Source organism: Tachysurus vachellii, chromosome 21 (assembly GCF_030014155.1).
Source record: "Tachysurus vachellii isolate PV-2020 chromosome 21, HZAU_Pvac_v1, whole genome shotgun sequence".
Taxonomy (NCBI): Eukaryota; Metazoa; Chordata; class Actinopteri; order Siluriformes; family Bagridae; genus Tachysurus; species Tachysurus vachellii.
The window spans coordinates 4012604-4031356 of record NC_083480.1 but is presented as its reverse complement, the minus strand read 5'-3'; the positions used below and the strand labels follow the sequence as shown (position 1 = coordinate 4031356).

Here is an 18753-nt window from a genome sequence, read left to right as displayed (position 1 = left end):
TCACAGATTCGGCCTCATCGCGGCGGAGGTACAAAATCTTCATCGCATGGAAGACAATCGGAGCTGGTAAAATTTCTGGATGCCTCAGGATGGGTAGAAGCAGTGGAGAGGAATTAACATAGATGCTGTTCATAATATTAGCAAGTCTGATGTAATAGTGCACAATAATCACTATATCACTAAATAAATCCCTGAGATTTTTTTTTTTTAATTGAAGAAGCTTTATTTAAAAGTACAAAATGGACACTGCATACTATGTACAGGAATAATTTACTTTCTTCTATGCAGCCAGAGTGGGGAAAAAGCGCACGGGTTTATTTGTACATGAGGGTAGTTCATTGACAGAAAGTAAATAAATGAATGTAAATACAATAATTTAGAGGTTCAAAATAAATAAACATTTCAAGTGTAATAGTTATACACAGATTACTGTAATGGTGTAAATCATAGGAGTTTTTATTTTTAAAGTCTTTATAGGTTTGCTGCCTTTCTTGTCCTCGTTTACAATCGCTGTTCGTGACACTTTCCAAAACTTTGTCTGCGGTCAGAAGTTTAAAGCATCTGCTGCGTGCGTTATCCTTTCCTACAGTACATAAACAATATCAAGCTCAAGATCCTTATAAACTATAGCTAACTAATGTTAGCTAACATCCGTTTCTTCCCGTTACCTTTTGGTTCAACCTTAACGTGGACAACTACGGGGTCATGGTTTGGAGCAGCAGTGTTTTAATCTTATTGAGATTCTCTCTGTGTGTTTATAGGCAAGTGTGTTCAAGAGCACTGGTTAAAAGTTATGTGCGTTCATGGTAAATAGCTTTAAGGACTGACTGAGCGTGTTTAGAATATATACTTTCAAAAAAATAGATATGTAAAATAGAGAATAATTTAACCTGTTCAGCCAGAAAAAGGCCACATACAGCATACGCAGAATATGAGAAAGAAATAAAACAAACAAAACAAAAAAAAAAAAGTACCCACTTAGTGAGAACAGCATCCCAATTATGCTATGACTGAGAAATAATTATAAAATTAAAAAAAAAAAAAAAATGACTATAGGGAGAACCTGGTACGTGAGTTCGCTTTGTCTAGCAGATAATTACAATTTTAATTAATGTCCTTGGACTAATTACACTCTATATCCAAACTGGCCAACTAAACACTGGCAACTGAGTCAGAGGGTCTCCTGTTTACTGTTCAGACTGTAACGTGGCCTCGTCAATATCCACAGCCTTCTAATCTACCTGCAAGAAGATCTCATCCATGTGGTTCGTGTTCTGAACAAAATACGTTCATTTCTATTCTTGGTCCGTAAAAGAAATGGTTCGTTCTTCCAATATATAAGATATGCAGCGTCTCGGATTCACTAGCATTTGTTCACAGCATTTTTAGAGCTCTACATTAGAGGTTAGCGCAAGTCACTGATGGTGGTGGTGGTTGTTTTGTTGTTGTTTTGTTTTGGGTTTCAGATTGAACTGGAATTTCGTAAAGAGGAACCGATTGTAGGACGAACTTGGGGAATTACCTCCTTCTATGGAATAGGAAGTGAAAAAGAAGTAGGCATTGGGCTGGGGAATTTCTGGGTTTTTTAATTATGATTATTTATTTATTTTTTTTATGATCCAAAAATATAAGTAAAGGTTTAGGGGATGAAAATGTCCTGCCATTTTCTTTTCTCTTCGAGTCAGATGTAAGCACACGTGTCTAGAGGCAGTTTGAAATGTCAGCAAGTCGTCACAACAACAATGCCTTGCAAAATACTGAAATGACACGTGCGCTTTACAGACAAATCACGTGAGCGGCTACATCCACGAAAGCGTCGGAGAAGCGTGCGCTCCGCATCACTATCAACACTGACACGTGCGCTGATTAGACGTGTGGCTTTGTAATCACGAGTTATATACGAATTAGAAATGATCACAGAGCAGACGTGTAAAATATCTAAACTTATTAACATACTACTGGCAAGATATGCAGGTCATGCCCGAAAAACAAACAACAAAATGTATAAAATGCAAAAGGAAATCTTCTGGATCAAGAGTAAAATAAACCTAAATACCATTCGGATATGTATAAGGACATATAAAACATTGAGAAGAGATACGAAATGATAAGTATGCCAAAAGCACAGCAGTAGGTCACAAAGCCAGGGCTATCAGCGACCTACACAGCAGCACAGTTTATTTTTCCCCCCTAAGGGAAGAAGGAACAGTCATAGTCACTTGGGTAAGAGAGAATCCTGATTGCACGTGGGATCATTTCTCTAAGAAATCAATCAACAGAACAAGCATTTACACGTAGGCTTCACGTTACCTATTTCTGACAACAACAACAATAAAATAAAAATACGCTGCACGTTGAGTCACGTCGTAAAACACCAGGATTGTCTTTTTACCCAAGAGCCTGTCTCGAAATATTGGTGATTTCATAAACATTTAAAATCAGGGTTACCAACACCGGCAGTGCCACCTTGGGCGACCCGGCAGTGCCACCTTGGGCGACCTGGCAGTAGGAATGCTTTCTAAACGGACGGAATTACTCTCGCTTTTTTTCATTCGTGATGCGAAAGCGAATCTGTAATATACAGGTAATAATGGACTTGCGTTACTTCTGCCAAGACAGCTCACGTCTCTATATCCAATATGGATCACCCTCCATTCGTTATAGCGCTGACGAGGAAAGAAATATACATATATATCTATATATAACATAACATATGAGAAAGCAGGTGCATTACTATAAATTCTTTTCTGTTAAAGTTAAGTGACAATAAAATGTGGTCTTTCGCCGATATTAATAGGAAATAGAAGTTAGTGATAAAGGGGTATATTTATGATAGGATTATTATTATGCTAATAGTAGTAGTAGTCAATGTAACTGACAAGTGCCTTTAAAATCCTATTATTTCTTTGTCCTGAATAGTCCTGTGTGTCATTGTGATTAGGAAGTGCTTTTATAACATTATATTAAACTGGAATTCGACAGTAAAAGTTAAGTGCTGTTCTAAATATTCTTTAGAATAATTGCTGAGTCAGAGTCACTTGTTCCGTGTGTTTCCTCATTGTCTCGGTTTGTGAATTCATATGAATGTGTGTATGGGTGAAAAACTATTTTAAAACTATCCTAAAACATGGATATAAGGACTTCGTTGGTCTACCACCAGTTTCTGGACATCCATTACGCTCGCACTTAATGAGAAGTTTAACCCATGGCCCTTCATGTTAGTCCTGAAATCCTGTACTCATGAGCATAATCCGTATACGGCTAACAAAAGCTGAGGACAAAAGGTCTTAAGCTTTTTGCAAGTATAAGCAATTTTTTTTTTTTTTTACATTAAACTTCAGTAAGAAGAATATACTGCAGATGGTGTTTCTCCATTGATAATGTATGTTTTTCACTCTCTGGTGTAAATTAAGATACCACAGGCATCAGCGCATTCACAGACTGCCATGGCAGGTTCATTCAATCTCAAGTACTTTAAGATTAAGTCTGCAAGTCGCATCTCTGCTAAATCTCAGTCTGGGTCAGAGGAAAGGCGAGAAGGCCGGTGAGCGCTGCCGGTGCCGGAGCTTTAGAGCACAGTGCACAGACAACGTGGATGGGTTTGTGTGTGTGTATATATATATATATATATGAGTGTGAGTTTGTGGGAGGAACAGAGAAATAACATCAAAAATAAAAGACAAAGAGAAGTTATGGTAAAATGGCAGTCTCCTGCCTCCCCTTCCCATCCCTTTAGTCTGTGGAGATTTGGCTGGGAAGATTTGGACCAATTTGGACCAGATGTAAGAATTCCTCATTTCTCCCCTCCAACTATGACGGTGCGGAACACGGCGGAGACGCAGGGCCGTGATTGGCTGACTTGACAATGGTGATGACGGAGGTGGTGGCCACCTTGGCAGGTGTGAGTGGGCCGCATGCCACGGTACGGGCAAAGCACTGCAGCGCCTCATACTTGGCACGCAGCGCGTCCAGCTCCAGGCGCATGCTGGCATTCTCACGGGCAAGCTTCTCTACTTCTTGCTGCAGCAACGACTTCTGGCGTTCCAGCTCCTCCTTTTGCGTGACGCGCTTGATGCGGCAGCTCGCCGCATAGCCTCGGTTCTTAAGCGTGCGCCGTCGCTGCTTCAGCCGCACCACATCCTCCTTGGTGAGGCCGCGCAGGTGCTGGTTCAGTTCGCGCACTGACATGGCCACCAGCTCGTCATCGCTCAGCGCCGGCGCGTTCTCACCCGCCTCCTTCTTCACCTGGATCAGGGGCAGCAGAACAATTCAAAGCTATGGCTTTTAGTCTTTTAGTCATGGTGTGTCATTACATAACATCAGGGTTCTGGTCTGGAAACGTTGCATAAACATCTACAAAAGGGTGCAGCTGAACCTGATTGGTCAGTGTTGATTAATTTTCTGGAATAGCACAGCTCCAAGGCAACAACAATACAAAAACTAACAAAATACCAACAATCTTTCATACTATATTTCAGCATGTTCATGAAAATGCCTTCTATCTTAAAGGGCGGAGTTGAAAATGGAGTGTTGGGCTTTTAGTTTTAGTTTTTAGGGCTTTTTGGCTGTTTGAAATGAGATTATTAATACAGGACTTTAAAACCAGGGCTTACCTTTACTGCTTTGTTCGGTTTAAAATGAGTCGTCATACCCTGAAAGTCTGTGGAGAGAACGACAGACATCACGGGTTACTACATGAAACACTACTTGGTTAATCTTAAGGTAAATTTCCACCTAGAATAAACAGATGTACGTTATTGTGGTCGTTAGTAGAAAAGTGGATGTAAGATACACTGTCAATTTGTCCAATGAGAATTTGTAAACTAGTATAATTCAAGTGAATAGAAGGCTTTTATAAGCATTAGCTGTCACAGCTTCATGGCCCTTTTTTTCTTGGCCTCCTTCACACTCATCATCCTGTAGTGCTGATCACTTAGATACTGTATAAAATAAGAACAAGAAATTCCTGATTTTGGCCAGCAGGGGTCAGCAATGCTCAACAAACAGAGTAGCAGACCAATGCAACGCTGTGTAAGTGCTGAGGAAGCAGGTCAACCCTTCAGCATTGAGCTTTGATTGATCTGTCTGGTCTCCAAAGTGTTAAAGAATTTTAGACCGTCTAGACATTGTGGCTGTTGACAAAATAAAAGAAACCGCGTATAATAAAAGTGTTTGAGCCAGCGTCAGAGTTCACAGGAACATTGGCTGATGTAGAGATTCCCTTCTACTCAGAGTGTGTGTGTGTGTGTGTGTGTGTGTGTGTGTGTGTGTGTGTGTGTGTGTGTGTGTGTGTGTGTGTGTGTGTGTGTGTGTGTGTGTGTGTGTGTGTGTGTGTGTGTGTGTGTGTGTGTGTGTGTGTGTGTGTGATGACTAGGCCTATGATAAACAATGTTCATTCATAACCGTGCCAGAAAATGCTGAGCAACCTCAAAGACACAACCTCGAACCTCAGGCATGTCATCATTAGCCAAGTCACTTTAAAATTATTTTACATTTAAATCTCCACATTTACGTGTTACGATTACAGATCATCTTTTTTCCCTATGTTCAATTTGCATTACTCATCATATAGTCCTTAATCGGCAGCTAGTGTGTGACCACTAGGTCATTGTTGGCTGGATATATTTGGTTGGCTAACTATTCTTAACCCGAGAGTGACATTACATGGGGTTTTTAAACAGCTCAATGGTGCTAAGCTTTATATATACACACACACACACAAACACAAACACACACACTTTCCACTAATAGACAGGGTCCAGGCAGAAGGGGGCTGAGAAAATGTGCACAGCAACAAATAACATCTACAGTCAGTAAATGATCAGGGTGTTGTTTGTGTTCCAAGGATCTTCTATTGCCAAATGTCTATGTGAAGTAAAAAAAGATTAAAAAAAGAAGATAGTTCAAACTTAAATCATTTCCAACATGAATGAACCCGTTATGGCAATTAAAAAAAAGAGCAATTTCTAATCTAACATAATGGAAAATCATATTACGAATCCTATAACGTCTTGTGTTAAGTGTTTGTCTGAATCCATGTATCATTTTGTGCTGTCAGAAGTTCTGAAATTCATCCGAAGGATCATGAGAAGATTTTCTAAATCAATGCTAAAAAAAAAAAAAAAAAAACCCTCAACCCTGTTACTCATTTAAGAACCAGAGTTCTTTTTAATTCCTAAATGCATTTTTTCCCCCTAAATTAAAATGTTGTAAAAAAAATAAATAACTAACTAACTAAATGCCACGTCGATCGTGGACTCGTCCGTATATCCGGTATGTGTGTATATGAAACCCGATAGAGCCGCACAATGAGAGACGACATATTAGACGATCTCTTTAATTTGGCAGCTTTAGTTCCTTTATAGCGTGAACCCGATAAAAGTCAAATGACAGTAGAAAGTCCCTGATGAGCTTATAATGCACAAGCATTACATCAGGCTGAAAAGAGAACAACGCATGTCACCAGACAACAGTCATGCAACTTGTTTGGGGGTTTTTTTTTTTTTTTTAGTTTGTTTGTTTGGGAGCATGTCGGGATTTGCTTTTGCTAAGCCGTACAGACTACACTTTACTCGTCTCTGTGATATGTTAACATTAAACATTCCTGAAGACACTGTGTCACTACGAATAGTTTCCCTTACACAGTCACTGTTATATTTTTGTTTTTACACAATGTGCTTTATCAGGTTTAGGGCCCTGGCTGACATGCTGACAGGATTGTATTACACTGGGCTTTCCTGGCTCGCTTCATGCCCTTATTTAACTCTCCTGGTTATATTTAGCTCAGTGTGCTGACCGGACAGTTCTGCCAACAATGCGATTTAAGTGGAAATGTGATAAGTGATACCTCATTAGTGAGGACGGGGATCAGACCAAAGGCAGCAACGTTCTCGTCCGGCGATTATCAAAAGACGAGCGATTATTCGTTCCGAGGAAAAACATCTATTCTAGTCTGGTGTCATATAACTTCCTTGGGTTTGTTTACATTTACATTTATGGCATTCAGCAGACACCCTTATCCAGAGTGACTTACAACTGAGCAACTGAGGGTTAAGGGCCTTGCTCAGGGGCCCAGCAGTGGCAGCTTGGTGGACCTGGGGTTCGAACCCATGACCTTCCGATCAGTAGCCCAACACTGAAGTGGATTGAAGTGTGAAATGTTTTATGAAACATGGGAACAGAATTTTCTGGTGCACACCAGTGATATTCCGTTCCTGCACAGATGGTATACGGTACGTTCTTATTCCCTCTTTGTTTGAGTTTGAGTAAAGCGGTGCACCTGACACACATTAAAACATCACTCCAAACGGTTTGGCCATGACGGGATCAAACACAGAGCCTGGGCATCCTCGGTCAGGTTCGGCACAGATAATGAACCGCAAAAGTTGAAACGAAACTCCACATAAGAACACGCTCGAGCCCTGATTCATACCATCTGGAAGTCTAGCACACGGTAGGTCCCTAAATGGGCCCCAGCGTGCATTTTATTCAGATCAAAATAGCGACGAACAAAACTAATTATGGTAAGAATCGTATACTGAAAATGTAACTAAAAACGACAGCTCGCGAAAACCATATATAGCTAAAATTTGGGGAAGACAACAGCGGTATGCACGAGAGATGACAACACGCCTTGTATTTTGGCTCCATACATGCAATCCAGAAATGATCTCTCTCTCTCTCTCTCTCTCTCTCTCTCTCCGTAGGAAAAAAAAAACCTTAGAGTCCCTAAGGGTTAAGTCTAGCCAGAAATATTAGACAAGTGATGCAAGGCTAGCAGAAATTAAAGAAGCTTTCCTAGACAGCAAGCTTTCGTGAGTTTTTTGTTTTTCTCCCAAGGAAGGCCATCAAGACTTTTAAGACCCCGACCCCCCAGACCTACATATAGGGCTCTAGCCTTTGAGGTCTCCCTTTCAATCAAGCACACACACACACGCACACACACACACTTTGCATTCCTTCACAGTATAGTTGTGCATTTTTCCCAGTGCACAGTGAAGTAAGGGGACTTGCCGAGAGAGGGGCCCCACTTCACATGCTCAGTCCTGCTAAAAAGGAAAAGCCCAGGCATTCCAAGGCCGTGTTTTCATCATCGCTCTCCTCAGAACAACGGCGGCATTTTTTTCCCTCCGCCCAACTCAGCGCTGCCTTTGGCGACATGCGATCAACGGGTACGAAACACTGGAGCTCTTATTCAGGATATCAAGAGCCAGGCTAAGAAAACAGAAAAACATGTCACAGGGGAAGGGCCCTGGGAGGGAAGCCATAGAGAAATGCGCAAAAGCAGGAATAACGGGGTAACTTTTCTCACCGTATACATGCATGTAGTGATGAAAGGGACCTATTTACTATTTGGAAACTTAAACTTATATTCCAAATATGAAGAAGACATAGCAATACAAGGCTGTATAAAAGCAGAACAATGTTTTATTTGGTTTGTGATAATGTTTTTTAAATGACCAAACGACCGCATTTGCTTAAGAGTTCTGGCCAAAGCAGATCATGATCTTAAATCATGTTAAAAAAAAAAAAAAAAAATGTCTCAGACAGAGAACTCGACTCCTCAAGGCTTAAGATCTTGGCACAGTTAATCAGCAGTACTCTAAATGACTTCATTTACAAATTTCTGAATGTCTGAGAGCTTAACGAACCACAGATTTCATGTGCATGTTGCTGATAATGTGTGTGTGTGTGTGTGTGTGTGTGTGTGTGTGTAAGTGTGCGAGATGCTTGTGGTCCTGGAGTTGGCGTACATTTCGCCTGAGCTTCGGCGTTCCAAACCTGCTGTCATTTTAAATACTTAGCAGGTTATAAATGTGCTTTTTTTGGATTACGTTAGTGACTATGAAATTTGGGAACGCTTCAAAAATGTTCTGCTTTTCAGACTAACAAAAAAAAAGAAGAAAAATTCGATTTGTTAACCGTCCACCGAGCCAGACACGAATATACAGAGTGATCGTGTTTGTTGTTACAGACGATACAACACGATATAGGCGTCAACATTTAGTGTCAGTAGATGTTTATGCTTTAAAATTAGAAACGTCTTACAATTTTTTTTGTCACAGCGGTGTGATGTTCTCTGTTCTGATTGGTCAGGAGGTGTTGATGAATTCACTGAAACAGCGTGGCTCTGACAGCGGAGCGGTTTACATCCGCGTGCTCGTCCTGATCGGTTCTTGTTCTTGTACGGCGAAGGCTTCACGTAATCGAAAAATTATAATAGGAGAAGTTTTTTTTCAATATTTTTTAGTTCAATTTATTTGTTTCGTTTTTTAACAATTCACGTTGCCTCAAAGCAGCTTTACAGAAGTATAAAAGCAGAAAAAATAAATAAATAAATAAAAATAAACAAATACCTTAATTTAACGTTTAAAAATAATTTGAAAATATTCATTTTTAATTTAAAATACTATAGATCTCTAATATCAGGAAAACACGTCGTAATTTAACAAACAAACCCCCTTTTTAAAGGAAGGAGTCTCCAGTGTCAGAGGTTCATAACAGAGAGCTTTGCAGGGCCCTTAGTAATGTTTATATTTTTAGCATCAAATCAAATGTGGTCTGTTGTAGCCTAGTGGTTAAGGTTACTACTGGATTACTGATCGGAAGGTCATGAGTTTGAATCCCGCGTCCACCAAGCTACCACTGCTGGGCCCCTGAGCAAGGCCCTTAACTCTCAGTTGCTCAGGTGTATAACATGAGATCATATGTATGTCGCTCTATAAGGAATAAGGAAGTCTGTAAAATCTGGAAGTAAATGTAAAATCACTGAGAACGTTAAAGGAGTGATTGTCTGTAGCTGCTACAAAACAAGCGATAATAGGAACTTGTTGCACGGATGTGCAGGAATATTAAATGTAGCTACAACTATATGGTTAAAACATAATGGTCATTTTTTTCATTCATCTTCTACCGCTTATCCGAACTATCTCGGGTCACGGGGAGCCTGTGCCTATCTCAGGCGTCATCGGGCATCAAGGCAGGATACACCCTGGACGGAGTGCCAACCCATCGCAGGGCACACACACACACTCATTCACTCACACAATCACACACTAGGGACAATTTTTCCAGAGATGCCAATCAACCTACCATGCATGTCTTTGGACCGGGGGAGGAAACCGGAGTACCCGGAGGAAACCCCCGAGGCACCGGGAGAACATGCAAACTCCACACACACAAGGTGGAGGCGGGAATCGAACCCCGACCCTGGAGGTGTGAGGCGAACGTGCTAACCACTAAGCCACCGTGCCCCCCGGTCATTTTTTTTTTTAAATAAATTGCTGTTATGGAAATGCTGTTTTTGGCTTACTGTATACACCATTAAACATGCTGTGGCATTATAAACATAAGATTCCTGCTTATTACATCACCACGCATCATTGTGGTTGAGATATTCCACACCTATCATGCTGTACGAGCTGAGAATCACTACTGTATAACAAGCACAGAGAGCAGTTCGGCACGTATTCATGCAGAAAGTAGCCGAAACAGAACCAAAACTTTGACGATCACAAGGGAAAGTTGGTCATCACCCTGTGTTCCAGGATGTAGGTGGTATCATGAGGATGTTAGTCACCGAAGCCCATAAGGTGGAGACAGACAATAATATTATTGAGAAGACATGTTTAACTTTTTTTTTTTTTATATGAAGCTCTGTGTTTCGCATCAAGGAAAGTGTGCACTCTGAAAAAGTCCACTGCCAAACACTGAACTCTTTCCGTTGACCTCAGATGATGACGTACAGTGCTGCGAGCTCTCCTTACTTTTTTTCTCATGCGGTTCTTTCTGATACCAATAAAGCAATCTGCATTTTTTTTTTTTTTTATCTTTAAACCTCCAGCCAAAAGCAATATTTACTAAGCATTACATGGTTCAGATTTTACTGTCGCAAAGGTCGTGTCCGGGGCCAGACAGCGATACGGTCGGGTGGCTGCAGTTTTAGTGTTCTGAGAATTTGAGATTTAACTCAGACAAGCAAAGTCTCAGAGCTGCTGTAGAATCTGCCGTGTGTCAGCGCTGAGCCATCAGACTGAGCTGCTGTGATGGAAGGTGAATTTCACATACTGTATAAAGCCAAAACAACACTGGTATGACCTCGCTGTTTTGTTTCCAGTCTGTCTACCTCTTTACTAGTCAGCGTCAGCACTGTGCACATTTCTCTCCTCTTGGTTCTGTTGGAGTTGGAGGGAAAGTGCTCCTCCCTGCTCCGCTCCTTCATAAGGCGTGTAGTGCAGCGGCGGCACAATCGGCAGGATCTTATGTAAAGGAAACGGAGCGCATAGCCGAGGAGTGAGTCACGCTGTTTACTGGTAAGAGCTAGGACGAGCAGCAGGGAATCACACCCTCCCGAACTGACATTTCCTGGAAAATCCCGCCGTTTCACAGAGCGGAAGGAAAAGTACGGGGAAAAGGGCTGGCGTGACTGCCGGAACTTTCTACGGATAAGGAGGAGAGGTGGATATCCAAGCAGGGCAACTTTTTTCCCTTTAACTTGGGAAGCAGGGATTCAAAAGAATGCAAAGTATGCACAAAAACAAAGACAAGCCCACGGGTAACATGGAGAAAAGTAACCGACACGATCCCACGGAAGGACGAAACATGTGCACGTCATGTTACATTTTAAGCCATGTTAATAAACCCAGTGTCTTCTACACTGAGGCAGGTGTTCAGAAAAACGGTGCAGCTAACTCGTACCCTGCTCATGCTCTCGTGTATGTCTACAGACAACAGCTAATGAGACAGGGAGGCTTCCGACAAGCATAAACACCGAATCGCCCAAATGGGTTCTCGGTTCCAGACGGCTCACCCGCAGCCCAAAACCACAGTGTGGTGTGGTCACTCCTGTCAGATCCAGGAATTGGTGAGAGTAGCAGGAAAAGGGCAGGGTAAAGTTGGCACATTATGGCTTAAACACCCCCACAGGGCTCTCTCACACGGGGCCCCAGAAAGAACTACGACACTCCTGACACTCCTATAAACTCCTGGATTATAATCTAACTCACTGCATGTGCTCTCACTCCTGAAAGAATCAGATATTGGCTGATCGATCGGCTTTCGATCCTGATCATCACCGGCTGCTAGGATTCCACATCAAAAAAGCTTGACCCTTTGGTCTCGGAGATGAAATTAGAATTAGTCAGAATAGCTAAGACATGGATCACGATGACTAAGGTTTATATTGCAACCTCAGTCAAGAGTTACTACTCAGATGAAAAGGTTTAGAGCAGTTTGGAGTTCCCCGTGTTGCAATCTTCATGATTAAATCACCCGCCACCTCAGTTTTGTTCACTTTCAATGACTGCTTTGAAAAACCACAATGAGTACAGTAACCATCCTGTTCTGTTCAATCAAGCATGCAGTTCTCACCACAAGCCTTTTCTCAAGCCTCATGTAGTCATATTTAAAGTTTTTGCTGAGAAACATCAAAACTCCACACGCATACAAAACACACAGCCATTGCTGATGATCTGAGCTACGTGCATGTAGGCCAATGCTAACAACCCATCCCACACTGACGATCAGCCCACGTGTCGATCTTATGATAGTTTGCACTTCCTCTGGGATTCTAAAAGAAGCAGGCAGACGACGCAATAGGTGTGGGAGGTCAACGCCACAGACACCTAAGCCTCTGTGACTCAGAGTAAGCCACGGATGAGGTCACGCTGCTTGCGTACAGTGTGACATAAAGAGCCACGCTGAGGTGCGACTCCTCCAAGATTTTCCACATCAGAAGGCAAAGGTCATTAATCAGTGACACGTTAGCAACCCTGATCCATACAAACATAAGCAATATATTATGTCTCTTTGTGCTTTGGCACACTTTAAATCAAGACATTTCATCACAACACAACAATGTTTTCTTTCCATCACAGCCAGTTCAGCAAATATCACTACAACAGGTTTAAATGCACCAGTGCACATGTGGCAGCTTTGAGTATTTTATCCCATAGCTGACACTTGTGACACAGCAACGAGAAGAAAAAAAAAAAAAACACTCCATAATCACACACAGATAAACCAGACACCACGGTCAATTATTTCCCATAAAAAAAAAGGTAAAGCTTCGAACGGAACACGAACATTACACGTTCATCAGAAATCAAGTGCACCGCTTGCCTTGAATGGCTTGGTGCCTCTGAATGGGCTAATGGCAGCTCCTTTATCATCCATTGTGGAAATGAATCACATTATCCACTTATGACTCACTTTCCCTGTGAGGGTGTAGCTGTAGGCTTCCACCAGTCTCAGAATGACCTATTGTCCAAAGGTTTCTTTAAAATGGATGGTTCGGGAATCCATATAGACCTGATGTTCAGTCACGTGCAACCTGCAACAAGCATCTTTTTAGAAAAGTGTGAGAAAAGTAAACAAAAAAAAGGCACCGGTCCTTATCTCATCACTGCTGCCTTAGGAATGGATCTTAAAATAAATGGAATTCAACTCCAATTGAAGATGTTACACTTTTGCACACCTATGAAGAAAGCATATTAGGCATGTGGTAGCCTAGTGGTTAAGGACTTGGGCTACCGATCGAAAGGTTGTGAGTTTGATCCCAGGTCCACCAAGCTGTCACTGCTGGGCCCCTGAGCAAGGCCCTTAACCCTCAATTGCTCAGCTGTATAAAAATGAGATAATGTAAGTCACTCGTCTGCCAAATGCTTTAAATGTAAATATTAATAAATACTAACAAGTTACAGCCCCTTGATCACATGAAATTAAAGGAGGGTTGTGGTGGTGGAGGTGGTGCTGGAAAGGGTGAGAATGACCATGCACACGACCACGTGAACTCATGCACTCATCCAAATAATCACAATCTCTCAGACGTGGGTGGGCAGACATGCAGATTAGGGGTGTTTTGGGGGAGTTTAGTGACTCTAGGGGTATTTACGTTAGAAAGACCCCGCAACCCACCCCACCCCACCCCACCCCACGAGTCTCGCGCCACCGGACTGTTGCGCCTTTTGTGCTGTGATTCGGACCACGTGTTTCCTCGTGCCATCAACATCAACCAAAAACGTCAACAACACGCATAAACGTGTTTCATTCGTATATCTAGTCCTTGCTTCCTTGCTCTAAGAATGGCGTGAATAATCACGTGTTATCTAAAGTTTGCATCTAAAGATATCAGATTCTTTTTTTTTTTTGGGAAGAACTTGTCCAAAATATCCAAGAGCGCGCGCGCGCTCAATGTTTACAGCTTGGAGTCTACCGAGTCGGAAAAAGCGCACGAGCGCTCCTGATTGTTGTTGTTATTGTTGTTTTTTTTTTGTTTATCAAGTCTACCTAAGCTTTCGCACGCGTCCGAATATTTTGCAAGCTTGTTTTTTTCTTCCTTTTAGATATTTTGCATGCAATCAAAACATCCAGACAGAACAGAACTGAATCGGTTCCATATGACTCTCAGATCCGTCACCAGGAGAACCGGAGCGAGATCACCGGGAATTTCTAAACATTCCTCCCCCTCATCTTACCTTGTGGACGCGGAATTCCCTCCGGGATTTTCGGTGAGTTCAGGAGGAATATCCTGCCTGTAGGCTTCAGCAGTCACTGGATGGGATGCGCGTCCCGCCGTCTAGCCGAAGCGGTGACCGTGAACTAAAGTCCGTCCGTCAGTCAGCCACGAAAACAACAACAATGTATCGACATTCCACTCTGTGCTTCCGCAAGCACGCGCGTCACCGACTCCTCGTGACCGCCCCCTCCATTCATGAAAATAACTTAGTGCTGACGTCAGACAGGCGGGAAACGAGCTGGGGGACAGAAATAGACGCAGCTGAAAATTCTTTCATCGTGTTCGAGCTAAACTCATCTGAGCTGCGAGTAAAATAAATGTCTGCGTTTATTTGGATAAAACACACAGAAAGACATGATGGGGGATGATGTGATTAAAGGGGCTGTTAGTGCCTTTAAAATACACAACTTTTCTGCTCAAAAGTATTTTAAAGTTATAGTGTGGTCACTTTATTTGTCTCTAAAGTTCTACTCAGATTATTTTTATTATTATTTAAACTTTTTTATTTCCTTTATTATTATTATTATTATTATTATTATTATTATTATTTATTATTATTATTAATAGTTATTATTATTATTATTATTATCATCATCATCATCATCATCATTATTATTATTAAAAAAGTCTTGATAAAGTATTTATCATCATCATTATCATCATCATCATCATCATCATCATCATCATCATCATCATTATTATTAAACATTTCTTGATAAAGTATTTATTTTCATTATTATTATTATTATTATTATTATCATCGTCGTCGTCGTTATTATTAATAAAAAATTCTTGATAAAGTATGAATATTTGTAATATTATTATTAACAATTGTTTTGATAAAATATTTATTATTATTATTATTATTATTATTGTTATTATTGTTATTGTTGTTGTTATTAACAATTTCTTAATAAAGTATTATTATCACCATTATTATTATTATTACTATTATTATTATTATTATTATTATTATTATTATCATCATGGTCTTGTATTGCCTTTAAACTGCACAAATTTTCTAATCAATGTTTTGTTTTTTTACTATTATTAAACATTTATTATCTTTAGACTACTACTAGTTTTCTACACTACTTTTCTCTCTTTTTTAAATATTTCGCTCTGTATACAGTCATCCTGCTGTAAATCATCAACAGCACGAAAATCTAATACTTTCCAATTAGCCCCCTTCACCTAATAGGTTTTATAACTTTATAATGTGTTGTTATATTAGTGAAACACTAAAAGGCATCAGCAGCTCCCTCTATCTTTGGTCAAGCGCAGGTGCATCATGAAATAACTCCTAGCTCTGCATACCGTATTTCTAACAAGCTGCACAAGGTTCTGGTAAATGCACCTAGCATTAAAAGTTCAACAGAGTTTCAATTTCCATGAATTTATTAATTGAGATACCTTGGAGATGATGAAAATATTACCTTACAACATTGGTAGATCTCCTGATCTCACATATGCTACAGTTTTTACTTTAGCAGTCTGGATTGTCATGGATAATCTGCTGAGTAAATCAAAGACCCCCTTAAGCAAATATTGGATCTAAAGACAATTAACAAGCTAGATACTAAATTGCCGTATCATTTCCTTCCAAGGAATCTGACTAAGTGCAGGCCATATCCACTGGGCCTACAGGCAGCATGCCAGCCAAACTGGCTCATTCTTTTCTTCTGTTGAGAAGCACAGCCACTGAGTGACTCACCACACATGCATTTTTTCTGAAGAGGCATATGGATCTAATTGCATAGTAGTGCGCTGTATTCTTCCATGCACAGTATAAAGTCGAGTGCAATTTGGCCGCACGAGTTGATGAGTAATCATGTTTGCCTTCTGGGTGGCTTTTACTGCACGGTGATCGGAAACCATTGCCTTAATACATAGACGACAAAAGCCTATTTTACAAAAAAAAACAAGTGCCCCATCTCCAGCAGGTTTTTAAACATTTCTAACATGCACACTGGAATAAATGCTTCAATGGTGTCTCCTATAGTGATGGAACTGTTGTACACAATCCAGCAGAATTACCAGAAGATGTGGTTCAAGCACACAGCTCAACTCTAGGCCCTGGGAATAGTTTTATTTATTTATTTATGTATTTTTTAGTTTTTCTATTTAATTTCTAATGTTTTGGACATGTTACCTCAAAAACAGTGAATCATAGCCTCAGGACCACATAGTGGTTTTGGGAGAAAAAGCTTATTTGCAAAATGCTTGAGCAGGTTTATAGACCTCTCTTGTGAGGCCAGAGTTATATTTGGAGTCTTGACTAAGCATTCCACTGACTTCATCAAAAAAAAAAAAAAAACCCAGCCCAATATGAAAAACAGTTTAAGTGTTTAAGTAACAAGTTGCTGTGGCAGACGGTGAAGCAATCATTTTGTGCATTGCCACTTTTAATTATTCTCAGTTATTAAGAGCGTTGGACAGGGTTCGCCTTAGTGCTATTTCAAACGGGTGATCGCATATGAGTCACATGCTACGTTTACTTTTAATATCACTCTTCCCTGAATCAGTCTGTTGGGAAAAAAATCCCAAATCCTGAACCACTATCCTGCTCAAATGAATGTGAGAGTGGAAGGAAAAGTATGAAGTTATTGCAGAACTTGGAACGCTAGATTAAAGAAAACTGATCGTTCGGAAAAGAGACACATATTTTATACATACGGTGAAAATATAGCGTAAGAATAACACAGCGTGTATTGAGTGATACATATTTGTGGCTAAACCCTGTTTGTGTTGACATCACTGAGGTCAGCTTATAAGCACATGTTGTTTTCAGCACAGCTCTTACTCTGCGTGCTGTTCTACTCTGGGTGAAAGTTTGTCTGGCAGACTCGGGTAATGTCTGTCTCCACGCCTGACATCATTTTGTAATATGAGGATTCTTGGGAACCATAGTACCATAGTTCCTTGAAGCGTCCTTCCTTCCGCCACCTTCGATCGTTCCATTTGCGAAATGTGTGGAAAATCTGTGTCATTGTCTTTGGCTGTTATTCATTTTTAAAATGACATTTTATCTGGTTATGTTTCATAGAATAATATCATTTTATTTTAAATAAAGCTCTCATGTCATGGTTTATTCAGCATGAGGTAAATAAGCCCACTGGGAGACTGCTGACTAAGAGCTGCGCAACAGATTGGGCGTAGTAGAGTAGTGTTTCTCTGCACTGCCTTGATTACTTAGATAGTTTGATGAGTATTTTCTATCTGTAAAAAATATATAAAGATCCTGACTCACAGTTTAGGAGAGGAACCTTTGGCTCTATAAGATCACTCAGCTGACAGTAGTTACATCTATCTTATTATTTGGATATGGACTTTTCTCAACCCGCCTGTGATACTGACATCATAGAGGAATGGTAGTGTGGACACAGGGACATCAAGACCAGGTTGATATAAAGTCAAGAAGCTTTTATTGTCATTTCAGTCAAGCTGACGCAGCACACAGTGAAATGAGACAACGTTTCTCCAGGATCACGGTGCTACGTAAAACAACCTAAAGCTACATAGAACAAAACAGAGCTAAGGGCTTAAATCCTAGCCACATAAAGTGCAACGTGTGCAACCTAGTGCAAACGTGCGAGACAAAAGACAGTGCAAACAGACAATACAAAACACTACAAGACAAACATACAAAATAGCACTGACCAGTGTGCATACTGTATATTATAAAGTACATTGTGCAACTAGAGCAATTGTAAACATATACAAACTTATGTAACAGCAAATGAGTGAGTGATTGAATTGAACAGTCCAGTGTAGTTTGTGTGTGTGTGTGTTCGGTATAGGTCGGTCCAACAATCCAAAATATCCAGTCCACACTAGTCCTCCGGTCTACAGAGAAGTTACAGTCAGCAATTATAAACAATTATAAAGTGGTAAACGACTCAAATGATCAAATGACTATTTATGTAACTAAGGACAACATCCTGTTGCAACTGAAGAAATTCAACCTATCACAGGCACCAATGTTAAAGTTCTCCATTCATTCTCTATCATTGTCTGGCCCTTTTTTTGTACCTCATGATTCCTGTGCGTAATTCTATTGCCCACCGTTATGTCAGCAGAGGTGAGAATTGAGTAGTTAAAACCATCTCTGACCTTTCTGACCCTGCTCACCTACAAATACATGCATTTCTTTCTGATACCAGACCAGGCAAAAATAAATAAATAAATAAATAAATAAATAAATAAATAAATAAATAAAGTTCAGATATAGAGACACT

At 40.5% G+C, this 18753-nt stretch overlaps 1 protein-coding gene across 1 annotated transcript; it reads right to left on the bottom strand.

Moving 5' to 3' along the window:
• Positions 1 to 198: 198 nt before the first annotated feature.
• On the bottom strand, positions 199 to 14679 carry mafk (v-maf avian musculoaponeurotic fibrosarcoma oncogene homolog K). The gene is made up of 3 exons (XM_060896937.1): positions 14475 to 14679; positions 4614 to 4660; positions 199 to 4245 (listed from the first exon to the last, which is right to left on the bottom strand). Exons 2-3 carry the CDS (start codon positions 4647 to 4649, stop codon positions 3811 to 3813), a joined length of 471 nt encoding a protein of 156 aa, XP_060752920.1. The 5' UTR covers positions 4650 to 4660; positions 14475 to 14679; the 3' UTR covers positions 199 to 3810.
• Positions 14680 to 18753: the final 4074 nt, after the last annotated feature.